Source organism: Amblyomma maculatum, chromosome 1 (genome assembly GCF_055883805.1).
Source record: "Amblyomma maculatum isolate TAMU_Amacu chromosome 1, ASM5588380v1, whole genome shotgun sequence".
NCBI lineage: Eukaryota > Metazoa > Arthropoda > Arachnida > Ixodida > Ixodidae > Amblyomma > Amblyomma maculatum.
The window spans coordinates 326,233,642-326,247,039 of NC_139344.1; the positions used below are offsets into that span (position 1 = coordinate 326,233,642).

The 13,398-nt window shown below is 46.9% G+C and overlaps 2 protein-coding genes across 2 annotated transcripts in view; one reads left to right on the forward strand and one right to left on the reverse strand.

Moving 5' to 3' along the window:
* Positions 1-13,398, forward strand: part of LOC146207348 (SEC14-like protein 3) — a 54,460-nt gene that overhangs the window by 17,815 nt on the left and 23,247 nt on the right. Inside the window, exons 6-7 of the mRNA XM_084587097.1 lie at positions 3,528-3,622; positions 13,203-13,281. Of these exons, the coding sequence (XP_084443223.1) occupies positions 3,528-3,622; positions 13,203-13,281 (174 nt within the window). The remainder of the gene's footprint in view (positions 1-3,527; positions 3,623-13,202; positions 13,282-13,398) is intronic.
* Positions 10,447-11,133, reverse strand: LOC146207349 (uncharacterized). The gene has a single exon (XM_084596840.1). The coding sequence runs from the start codon at positions 11,122-11,124 to the stop codon at positions 10,447-10,449; it is 678 nt and encodes a 225-aa protein (XP_084452966.1). The 5' UTR covers positions 11,125-11,133.

Here is a 13,398-nt window from a genome sequence, read left to right on the forward strand (position 1 = left end):
ATTGGCCCAGGGTGGCCAGCCCACCTTGACCTATGGTGGCCGTCATCTTGGGTGGCATCACGTGACCTAAAGGGGCCGCAGTGTGATACCTTCTGCGAACGACAGGCTTTCGCCTGAATAGACCACATGTGGCCGATCACGTGATTGAGACGTGCGTTGGACAGCGTTTCGCTTAATGTGCCTACGACAGCAGCCGGCTTCCGCTAAACTTTTCATCGCGTTTTTCTGTTTTTTTTTCTTTTGTTCCTCGCCTCTCTTCGCGAATGGTCTAACGTGAAAGCTGATACCGATAGTAGCAAAAATAGTTCCAAGGCACAGCGATCGAAGACAAAGCTGGCCACTGGCGATAACTCATGAGCTAAATTAGAACGTTGCTTGAGAATGAACTCTTTACAGAACATTACTGGATTATTTAGCGTTCTATTCGCGTAAGAGGTAAAGAAAGGGCCATAAAGACCTGAAGCAAACAGAAAGCAATTACAAGTCATTGATAATGAATGAGATAGCACAGAATGTAGCCTACAATGTCTACTCTATAATAAAAATCGATTCTATTTAAATTATTCAAATTATACAGGGTTCAAATGGTTCAAATGACCCGGGCCTTCCATTCTCAAGGGGCCCCCGAGGGCTGGAAAAGAAAAATGGCAGATTTAGAGGTTTGGTGAGAAAAACAGTCAAATTATCTTCCTGGTTTTCCATTAATAAAATTGGTACTTATGTATTGCAGTGTGGAATGCTTTAAAAGCTGCTGGTTGCATCGTATGCTTAATTCCAATGCAAGCCTCATAGCTCGCCAGTCAAAGTACAAAACTTTGTACTCACCCAAATAGATAGAAAAGTTCCGGCGTCGGCGCCGACGCTCGCGTTGTGAGTGAAAAACCCTAAGAATAACGCTGGCAGGCGGTAGCTGGCAGCTAAGATTGCCGCGCACTGACTGGACGTATAGGGATGCCTGACTACGCTGCAAGAGCTGCCGACTCGGCCTCTCCTTTCATACGGGAGGGTCTGCGTATAGTGTCTGCGTATAGTTGCACAGCAACAAAGAATAATAAAATGAATGAATGAATGAATGAATGAATGAATGAATGAATGAATGAATGAATGAATGAATGAATGAATGAATGAATTATATCAAAATAAGCCTTCAAGGAATCTTGCATTCACGTTACCCCTAGGCCACGCAGACACGTTCATACGGCTTGGTTAATGCGGGGATTATGCGGTTGTGGGCTACGCTATCGCATCACTCCTTGAAAGGTTGGTCTTAAGCTGGCATTAAATGGTTCCAGATACCTACCAGCTGGAAGCCAGCGGGTGCCAGTGGGCAGTCAAGTGGAATCGACGAGTTCTAGCTGGTTTTCAGTTCAGGATAAACTCGTAGCAACTGACAAACCAACTGACCTCTGTCATTACTGCTGTTGAGGCCAGTTGTTTATTTTATTATTCCGAGCCCGAGCGGTGAAAGCTGTGACAAAAGCAATAAATTATTAGTTACAGATTAGGACGGCTCATAACTGACAGCACTCTCATGAATTGCCGCTGCTGAGAGTGGAAACGGAAATTCTCAGTCGAGTCAATGTTAAAGATCTCATCAACAAAGTCTCCAAGAAAAAGGCATGAAAACGCTTATAGATATGTAAATACCTTTCTTCGCTTGCCTAGAAGTGTAAGGAAAAAACAGGCATGTTAAACGAATACACGCTCCACTTGAATTCCTGCGAAATATTACAACTTGCATTTGCTGCTGTGTGCAAATATGCATTGTGTTTATGAAAATTTTGGAGGCAGCTTAAGCTTCGCCTTGTAGACGCGGTAGCAGAGCTTAAGCGTTCATTCTATTTTAAAGAAGCGTGCACGTTTGCGAACGAGGATCTGCATGAGGAGCCGGCAAACGGGAGCCATTAACGCTCTCCCATAATACGCTTATTCAAGGTGCCCTTAAACGGTAATTTTAGAAGGTATTCTTCCGAGTAAATATGGTGTGTGTTCTATGTAGAAAATTCTAAAGCACTTCAAGTCTCAAATATAAAAACAATGGGGAGAGATAAGATGGTGGGGAGCTACAGGGGCAATCTTAATATTTTTTGAACCGGGCCCTCATCACCGCTAATCCAGCCCTGGATACAGAACCGGCCTTTACTTTAGTACAGATTGAAAAACGTCCCAAATGCAGTCATAAATAGAAAGTAATCATTTCTGTGATGCAGTCTTTCAATTCGTTGTGATCCTCTATTGCATTGCAGATAAATTGATATTCTTTTCAAGTACGTAATTCCGGCCTGTCTGAAAAGAAACTGAATTACACTGCTGTACAAACGTTACAGCGCTTACTCAATGAATTACGGATGTCAAAACATAGTACAAAACTTAGGGAAGTGCTCAACAGTCATGAAGGAATGTTGCGAAACTATTGTTCCCAAGGATGCGGGATCGAATCCCGGCCTCGGCGGCCACTTTTCGATGGAGGCGAAAGCAAGGCGCCCGTGTGATTTGCGATGTTAGTGCACGTTAAAGAACCCCAGGTGGTCGACATTTCCGCAGTCCTTCACTACGGCGTCTCTCATAGCCTGAGTTGCTTTGGGACGTTACACCTCACAAACCAACCAAAATGCGGGAGAAAAAGCGCAGTTAGCGCCACCATATGACCCAACAACAGAAAAGGCTTAAATCGAGGGGTTGCAGTGATTCATTGCAATATGGAACGAACGCATTCCTCATGTCACTGAGTTCTAATTAATTCATTACAATAAATCGTGACGTCACCGAGATATTTGTTATTAACTTCACTTCTAAACTCATTTTGAAGTCACATGAATTCTGGCTATATGCCACACCTTATTAAGAAAATCCTTCTAATGCTCCCAATAGGCAACAAAACGAATCATGTCGTAAGCACGCTATACATTATCAATACAACCCGTTTGAAGCAGATCAGAATAACATTTTTGATATCGATAAAATTTACTTTCAGCCCAAAAGAGTGTACAAACAGCCAGTTTAAATTGGGTGATGTTTACATAACGCACGTGACCATTTTCTTCATTCGTGATTTTCTTTTTCTTTATTCTATATGCGCTGGATATGTCCTCTTTTAATGTCGAAATTTCGGCAATATTTATTACAGTGTATACATTTTGGTGATGGCAGCGATTGCACTGGCCTTATACGTTACATTTCGGACGCCGACGTTACAATGTCCTAGATTTTTTGAAGTTATTCACCGCCTCTTTCTTTTAACGGGCACAAGCAAAGCGACTCATGGCCTGAGTCGCTTTTGGACGTTAAACCGTATAAAGCAAACCAAATTTACTTACTTGTTTATTCAAATGGAGTCTGCTTTGTGCACAAGCTACGCCTAGCCTATCCCTTACAAGTTCGCAGTGCCCGTATTCCCAGTTTCCTTATAGCTATGCCCTTTCCTTAACCCTCCATCCCTTGGACAACTTCGCCGAGGGTCGCTCTTAGTTGACAGTGCGCCGTTAAATGTACTGCGGCATTACACACAGTGACTGGCTTCAACGCAGGCATTCTCCAGTGCGTTCCCAAGGAAGATGTGGTGCGGCACGTAGTCTACACGATGGAACTATTGCAGCGTGACATGGATTGCCAGTCGCAGAAGGTGGGTTCTTTTTCAAGAGCTTTACCATTTGTGGTCAGGTACCCACCTTGGTGGCTCAGGACTAAAGCGACACATGCTCGATCCCTGCCGCGGCGGACGCGTTTCGATGGAGGCGAACGCAAGGCACACGTGTAAAGTGCGATGTGAGTGCACTTTAATGATATCCACGCGGTCAAAAAATCCTAGAGGGCACTTTGGAGGACTGAAGTGTGATGAGGCGAAAGTTTTTATAACGCGGTAGTCGTCAGCGCGATGTTTATTGAAAGTATATCATATAGTTAAGATCCCTAGGTAGTCAAAATTACTCCGCGGCCCTCCACTACGGCACCTCTTTCTCTCTCTTCTTTCTCTCCTACATTCCTCCCTTCCCTTACGGCACGGTTAAGGTGTCCGCGGGAAAAAGCGGCTGTTCTTTCCTGTAAACCAATTTGAAACACCGCTTATTCCTACTTTATTGCATCGGCTTCTGCATGTTGTGTGGTGCGGCGTTCGAGGAAATGCCAAATGAAAGGCGCAGCACGGACGACTCGATCAGATGCCCGGCGGGGTCAGCTTAGTATATGCGTGAATCCCCTGGTGAAGTCATCGTGACCGGACATGACGTCATGACCAAATATGACATCATCATGATATCAATTCCGGTTATTAGACATCATCGTATATGACGCCATGATGGCAGTCACGCCCGGTCATAACCGATGACGTTATTGGTCGTCATCATCACTAACAGTCACTATCGCTAACTACCACTAGCATCATCGGTCATAACCACCAACTAGCGTTCTTCACTGACAGATTTAAAGGCAAACAAAACCCTATAGAATCGCGTGATTCTTGGATACTAACGACATACCTGAAGAATGGAAAACAGCTAAAGTGATTCCAATACATAAATCTGGAGACATTAATAACCCCGCAAACTCGCCCAAATTCTCCAACTTGTACAGTATGCAAGATCCTAGAGCATGTTTAACTTAAGCACATTATAACTTATATAGAACAGAATGAATTACTCAACAAAAATCAGCATGGCTTCAGAAAGGGCCTGTCCACAACAACACAACTTTTAGAAACTTTACATGACTTAGCAACGACGATTGACATGCGTGGCCAAACCGATATGCTATTTCTAGACCGAATGCTATATTTCTTGACCATGTCTCCCATCCAAGGCTAACCTACAAAGTCGAAAATTTTCTCGGAACTAACAAGATTACTAGTTGGATAGCAGCCTATCTTTCTGATCGCAAACAATTTGTACAGTTCGAAGGATGCTCCTCTGAATGTACGAAAGTAACTTCTGGGGTCCCGCAGGACACTGTCTTAGCACCGATTCTTTTCTTAATCTTTATAAATGACATATCTAACGGCATTGACGGTACTTTTCGGATGTTTGCGGACGATTGCATAATATATAAACAAATTAATACACAACAAGATCAAGTTATTCTAAACAATGCCCTAGAAAAGGTATCGAACTGGTACGAAGAATGGCAGATGGCATTTAATATAGAAAAAAACAGTAGTGATGTCTATTTCAAGGAAGAAGAAACAGCTAGTTTTTCCCTACAATATTGCAGACCATAAAGTAAACGTTGTCAGTCAATAAGTATTTAGGAAGAATCATATTATCTGATTTAAAATGGGACAAGCACGCTTCGTATGTGACGTCCAAAGCGTTTTCTTCTCTGTGCTTGAGACGTTCCTTACAGTTTGCCTCACCCGAAACTAAGCTGCTTGCATATACATCCCTCGTGCGATCAATCATAGAGTACAACATAATATGCTGGTTTGCTCACACAAAGAATTTAATTACCAAACTTGAAAGCATCCAACGCAAGGCCATAAGGTTTGTCTACAATAGGTATCGCCGACTTGACTCTCCCTCTGAACTTCTTAGACAGGCTGGTCTTATCACTATTAGTACCCGAGCAAAAAATACACGACTGAAGTTTATTTACCTTCTTCTAACTGGAGCCCTTAAAATTGACCGCATTAGATACATTTCACTCTCACCACATAGAAACGAAAGAACACGACATTCCAAGCATCTAGTCGAGTATCGCGCACACAGCGATACGCTAATGTTCTCTTTCTTTCCCCTGGCGGTCCGCGAATGGAATGATTTAGCCGATAGAGTGGTTAATTGCTCATCAATAGAAGTTTCAGTTCACGGCTGGCAACTGTTTCTTAAGAACCCTATATATGCCTAGCCCGATCTCTGTACAAATATTTTTAAACATGTGCCTTAAGGGTGATTCTATTGTACCATATTGTATTGTATTGCATTGTATCTTATTGTACTGTATTGTATGATATCCTTCTCTTCTTTTCTATTTCTTGTTCCACACTGCCATATAGAATTGTGTAAAAAGTTAGCAAGTGTGGACTGTCAACATTTGTCATTTTGTGCTTTCATTTTATACCCCAAACCTGCAACAACCTCCGCAAGGAGGTTAGCAGTATGTATGAAATGAAAAAAAAATAATAAAATATCCCACAGAATCTCACGAAAAAGAGTGACACTCCTCGCCGACGCACGCACGCCCGGACACTCATGAGCTTTCGCCTTAAAATATCCGGAGTCCTCCACTACGACTACCTTCATAACCTGAGTCGCTTTGGGGTGTTAAATCCCATGAACGAATCCATCTGTGACCAGGTTTAGGAAACAGTTAACTGAATGTTATTTGTGCCATTGTTATGTACACGCGCAAATGGAAACAAGCAAAAAATTATGACACATCATTGGCACTGCAGAAACGTGATATACAACAAAACAGTACCAACATAAAACGATGCCCCGCCGGGGTGGTGCAGTGGTAAGACGCCCGACTACTGCCCGGAGTTCCCGGGTTCGAACCCGACCACGGCGGCTGCGCTTCGATGGAGGCGAAACGAAGTGGCGTCCGTGTGCTGTGCGATGTCAGCGCACGTTAAAGATCCCCAGGTGGTCGAAATTACTCCGTAGCCCTCCACTACGGCTCCTCCTTCTCTCTATCTACTTTCCCTCCCACCTTCATCCCTTCCCTTACGGCGCGGTTCAGGTGTCCACATAGCAAGTGTGACAGATACTGCGCCTTTCCCTTCCTGTGAACCAATTATTATTATAAAACGATGCATATCATCTCGACGCTGAAATGGCTATTAACCACGGCCTGTATGTTCGGCTGCTGAGTGCGAGGGTGTTGAATCGAATGCTATCCTTTCCTGGCAACCATTGTGATTAACTGCCTACGGCAAAAACCTTTTGGCAATGCAGAGCCTTCTACAGTTGCAAATAAAGCGCAGCCGTCCAAAAGCCGTACAGTCACGTGCAGCGAGGCGGGGGCATAAAACTGCCGCAGCTTACGCAGCTGGTTACATTCAAGCGGACACAGCTGTTATGAGCAAAATCTGCCAAAGGCAGATGAACTCGTAAATTGAAGACGATCAGCGTACGCAACATTGCCTACGGCATTTTCTATAGATTCAGCATCGCGTTAAGGGCTGTATGATGCACTACCTGAGAAAAAATCGGGAAATGTGGCGAAGAACCCTGCTGCTAGCACGGCACAGTTTTTGTACGTTTTGCAGCTTTCCCTGAGATCTAGTACAACCCTTCACAACTGTCACTTCTGTGTACGTGATTCTATCATTTGTATCGGATTCCCATTGCTCTTGTGTTGTGTGACATTTTTCGGTAGACATCTAGAAAAAGCGCTCTAGAAACAACCCGTTTTGTACGTGTTACGATAAGTTCACAATTAACTAGTTCAGTTCAGTTCAGTTCAGGCGTTCAGTCGTGTCCGACTCTTCGTGTCCCTATGGACCATGTCACGCCACGCTTTCCGGTCTCTCACTATCTTCTTAACATCACATAGCTTCATCTGCAATGCCTCGAGAATGCCATCTAACCATCGCGTTCGCTGCCTACCCCTTCTCCGGCGACCCTCAACCTTTCCCAACATCAAATCTTTCTCCAGCGACTCCTCTCTTCTCATCAGATAACCAAAGTAGCTGAGCTTTAACTTTAGAATTTGACCCTCCAATGAGCAGTCAGGGTTTGTGGTCGACAATATCGACTGATTTGATCTTCTGGCAGTCCAAGGAACTCTTAAGAGTCTTCGCCAGCACCACAATTCAAACGCGTCAATTCTTCGGCGGTCAGCCTTTTTCACAGTCCAACTCTCGCATCCATACATCACAACTGAAAAGACCATAGCACGGGTTATACGGATCTTGGTTGGCAGACTAATGTCTCTGCTCTTTACTAGGCGGTCAAGGCATTAGTAATCTTAGATAATTCGATTGATGACGCTGACCGTGCTGTCGCTGACGTTCATAACGCCTTCTCCATATGTGGGCAAGGCCTGAATTTTACTTATATATGAATCGACGAGGAATAACCACATACGGTTTTAGACTAAAAGTTACAGATCCCAGGTGCTCGTGTCAGTGGTCATACAATCGGAGGACGAATAAATATGTTTTACAAGAGTGCGCACTCTAAATTAGCAAAACGCGACATCATAATGCGTAGCTGTATGGAATGTGAAAATATGTACTGATATTAATATTTCAGGAAACAATTGGGACATTTATTTCATGCCTATTAACACATTTTTTATGTTAAATAACAATTATATCGCTATAGAAATACCTGATGTGCACATTAAATCACGTGAAATGGCTAGCCGAAAGTGAAAGCTCAAACCTATCTACTCGTGGAATGCGGGACGTTGGTCCGGACCTCTTGTACGTATGCTGCAATTGTCTCACCAGGGCACACAGCAGAGACTGCCGAATCCTGGCATCAGGTGGAAAATTCACAGTAGAAATATATGTCATCGTGATACACCTTTTACTGACCCTGTGTAAACAGATTAAACGCGAGAAATCTGTAAAGAAATAAAGTTACGAATATTGGTCAATGATTTATCGAACCTCGTGTGAATACCCACGTAAAATACACAAATCAAGCAACACGGCGAAGATTCCTATCTGTAATTTCCAAGCATTGCTTCATTTCCCGATGTTAGTCTTTGGTTTTAAAAGATGCATTGATAGCCGACTACGCGTTTCATTCCATAAATATATTTGATACCTGGCGGTAACAACACAGGGGATACCACAGTGCGCGTTAGGAGAACTGAAAATAAATGCGCGGGTGGAATGCATGTTTTCAAAAACGGAGAGGACGGAATTATCGGCACGCCACTTCTTTAGTATCACGCTGTTTATAAGCACCTCGACGTTTCCTTTTCTATTGCCTTTTTTTTTTTAGCACATTCCCCGAGGGTTTTTCGGTGCAGATGACGATCCTCGACACACTGGTTCTCCAGATTTTGTGCGGTACCTTTTTTTTCTGCCTTCTTAACGATAACGGTCCCGTACCATACCACGCGAAAACGCTCGTCTTTAACACATTAGCCCACTCTCGATGTTCAGATTTCACCCGGTCAACACATCACCTAAAAGAGATTGCGCACTGGTGAAGGCCATAAAACACACCCCAACACGTAAAACTCAACGAGAAGCCACGCAAAAGTAACCACTAGGCAAACCAAGCAAATAACGTCAGGCGTGGGTTCGCTCTTATCTAACTGCGCAGTAACCGGCGAGCCCTTGATGCGCCATTACCGAGCTCATATAGGCCAATTCTCTTCACAACCGCGCCAGCCAGAGAGCTCAGCTAAACTGCTTGAAATGCAGCGTAGTTTTCAAACAGAAAAAATATCTCACCTTCCCTTTGCTGGAAGCTGCCGGGGTGTCATGAACTGGCCAACCCATGATGTGCGCACCGGCGCCTGATCACGAGCTGAGCAATTCAAGAAACCGGCCGGCGCGGTCAGCATAAACTGCTCGAAATGCAACGTTTTAAACCATAATAACGTAATCTGCGCCGGCAGCACCCGCGCGCGCGGCGCGACAAATACTGGTGGCGCCATCCATTTCGTCGTGTGTAAAGCTATGGTCAGCGGGCCTACCACCGAGTCCACCCGTCGTCAGCCCCCGCCGCATCGTCCAGAAGGGTCTGAGCCATCACGGCCTGCTGCCCCAGAGCCGGCCCGGAGGCAGCCCCCACCTCACCGGCCAGGACCCGAGTCATCACGTCCTCCCCCAGAACCGGCCCGGCGGCAGCCCCCGCCGCAGCGTCCGGAAGCGGCGCGACCGGCGGCGATGCCGGAGTCCGTCCGGGTGGGCCCTCCAGCCGCAGAGGAAGGGGCCGAGCGTGCCCAGGAGGCGCCCCCGGAGCCGCCCGCGGCCCCTGTTCAGTCTTCGTCGCAGGAGGCCGTTGCGCCGCCTGAAGCGGCTCCTGACGCTGCCGCCAGGAAGGCTGCCCGCAAGAGGCCGTCATCAGTGCTTTGCGAAGAGCGAAGTCGTGTTCTGTGGACGGATCGTCCGTATCCATCCTGGCCACGGCCACCCCCCGAGGAGGCTGTGTTTTGCTCGAGACCGGCCATCGGCTGTTCTTGACTGTTCCCCATGCCTCGCGAGCCATGGGACACAAAACTCCCTCGGCTCCAGGTCCGGTATGGGCTGTCCGAAGGCGACCACGGGCAACGCCTCAACCACTTCGACGTGGTGGACGCCTCGGAGGTGCCCACAGAAGGAGCGGGGACACGCAGGGGGGCGCTCAGCTTCTGGCTGTGAGCGCAGCTGCTTGCGGCGCAAGCGCTCCATTTGCTGCTCCTCTCGCAAACGTTGCATATCCCACTTTTTCCGCCTCCGCTCGTCGCGTTCTGGCTTGTCGTGCCTTGATGAATACCTCATCATCCAGGTTCTCTGTGCCTTCCATGGAGTACGCTGTGGGCACCGTCCGCACCCGCCATGTGGGTACTTCAATGGGCTCCACAGCCTGATCTGACCTCAGCGGCAGCGGTCTCAGGCTCGTTGCGTGCGTCTTGGACTTCGGGAACACTCGATGGAGGCTCCGCAAGAAACTCCTCGCGAAGCGAAGCCCTGCACGTATCACCTGCCTCCTCCTCGGGGGCAGCCCGCGGCGATTGCGGTTCCGCGGGTAGCGGGCTTGACAAGAGTGGCGTGCGGCTGCGCACGTCGACAACGGTCTCGTCAGTCTGGCAGCCCACGCTGACCCGACGCGTCTGCTGAAAGCGGTGCAGGTGCTCCTGTAGCTCATCTCTTTGGGCGCGCAGCTCGTCAATCTGACGGTCTCGGTCGGCGATGAGTTCTTGTTGGTGCTGTATGAGGTCTGTATGCAGCACGATGATGGCACGCAGGGGGTCCTGTTCGGAGTCGTCGGGCGCATCGTCACCGCATTGCGCGTACAGGTGGTCCGTCTCGCACGGCATCGCGTCCAGCAGCTCGGCTGACTTGGCGCACGAAATGTGGTCGTGGTAAGCGGCCACCAGGCTCACCTGGCGAAGGACGGCCTCACTCGGTCGCCGGTCTCCGTTGGTGAGCGCCTTGGACATGTCCCCCGAGAAGGGACCACTCGGCTGGCGACCGCTGCCAGGCGGCTCGGATTTCATGCTACGCGCACGGAAGTCAATAATCATCGGTGCGCAGGGTGGGGGGCCACAAGCACAGCGTCACTGGCTCTGATTACCTCGGGCGCCAAGATTACCTCGGAAGGAGACTGCAGCCATGAAATTAGGAGACGCCTGCTTCTGGGAAAGAGAGCAATGGTTAGCCTTGACCGCCTAGTAAAGAGCAGAGACATTAGTCTGCCAACCAAGATCCGTATAACCCGTGCTATGGTCTTTCCAGTTGTGATGTATGGATGCGAGAGTTGGACTGTGAAAAAGGCTGACCGCCGAAGAATTGACGCGTTTGAATTGTGGTGCTGGCGAAGACTCTTAAGAGTTCCTTGAACTACCAGAAGATCAAATCAGTCGATATTGTCGACCATAAACCCTGACTGCTCATTGGAGGGTCAAATTCTAAAGTTAAAGCTCAGCTACTTTGGTCATCTGATGAGAAGAGAGGAGTCGCTGGAGAAAGATTTGATGTTGGGAAAGGTTGAGGGTCGCCGGAGAAGGGGTAGGCAGCGAACGCGATGGTTAGATGGCATTCTCGAGGCATTGCAGATGAAGCTATGTGATGTTAAGAAGATAGTGAGAGACCGAAAAGCGTGGCGTGACATGGTCCATAGGGTCACGAAGAGTCGGACACGACTGAACGCCTGAACTGAAATGAAAGCTATTACTAGCGTTATCATTCATGCGCCATTCCCTTGGGCCAGATTTCGCCGAGTGTCCGCTCTTTACCCAATCCCTTTCTCTATGAGCGGGATACAAACGATCACTTCGCACCGACATGGGCAGCAATCTACCTCTACATTCCAAATGCTGTGAAATCTGTAGATGCTTTTCATATCTGAATAAAAGCCCGTCAAAAACGCTGTGAAAGCCGTAGCTGCTTTTCATGTCTGGATAAAACTACCTTCATGTGAAACGCAAAAAAAAAAAAAAAAGAGAGAGAGAAAAACATAACCGCAGCGGAGGTTATCTATGCCAACTCTATCTCCAAAAAAGAGTGATAACTGCATCATCGCCCTCTTTATCACTGGCAAGGCCAGAGCTATAATTTTTCATTGTCATGTTCTAAGCTTCCACTGGTTTCAATTCATGCGTAGCCTATTCATATTTTTGTCTATGGCTGATGATTTTAAGTTTGTGTTGGCGTTTTCTGTTTCGTAGATGCGTTTTATATATCCCCTGTTCTTATACAATAATCAGTTTTAAATTCTGCGTTGCTGTGTGTGTGTATCTCTGTTAAGTTTTGGTTTATGGGGTTTAACGACCCTGAGCAGCTCGGACTATGAAGACGCCGTAGTGGAGGGCTCCGGAAATTTCGACCACCTGGGGTTATTTAACCTGCCCTGACATCGCACAGCACACAGACGCATTGATTTGGCCTCCATCAAAATGCAACCGCCGCGTCCGGGATTCGTTCTAGCATCCTTGGCTACAGCAGTCGAGTGCCCTAACCACTACACGACCACGGCGGTGCTATCTTTATTTTTTTTTTTTTTAAGAGTGGAGGTCTCCGGGATAAGTTTTGTTACTGATGTGTAGCTAATCTGAATCAATTCCCGACACCGTAACTCAATACCACAAAGCTCCGGAATGACTAATACAAACTAGTACCAGCTAGCACTTGGTGAGAAAACGACAAAATAGAAAAACAAACTCCAAACGCACCTCGGACGACATATTAGAAAGCCTCGTTCTTTCAAATTAGGCAGTTCTAACCTCACCTTTCGCCGTGTCAGTCCTGCGTAGCTGTCATGTGACCCAGAAGAGCAATGAAATATACGCTCACACGACCGATGCTCAAGACCATCTCCAACAGATAGAGATGTGCCTTCGTCCCCCTTCCCCCTTAATTGATAACATCTGCTTAATCATTAGATTTAGTATACCGAAAGGTTGTTTACGAGGATGTCTTACATGCGTTACATGAGGATGTCTTTGTTACGAGCCTCATAAATGCACTTCCTTGAATTTATCAAATAGACCCGAATTCTACGATTGTTAGAAAGTGGCTCACCTTGACCGTATTTCGACGTGTGTGTGTTCTGGATCGGTGACGCCCATCATCCCTCGGCTTTCTTTTTTCTTTGTGCATGCAGCTGGGGAAAACCATAGATACTTCAGTATTCCTCTTCGACTACGAGAACTTCAGCCTCAAGCAGATCTCCTCTTGGCAAGGTGAGCGACTGCCTGTAGTCTGATTGCCCACCGGCGTCAGGTACATTCGTGTATGACGTAGTACAGGAATCGTGGCCAGTATGGGCAACGCTTGCCGAGTCACATGACTTGCACAGA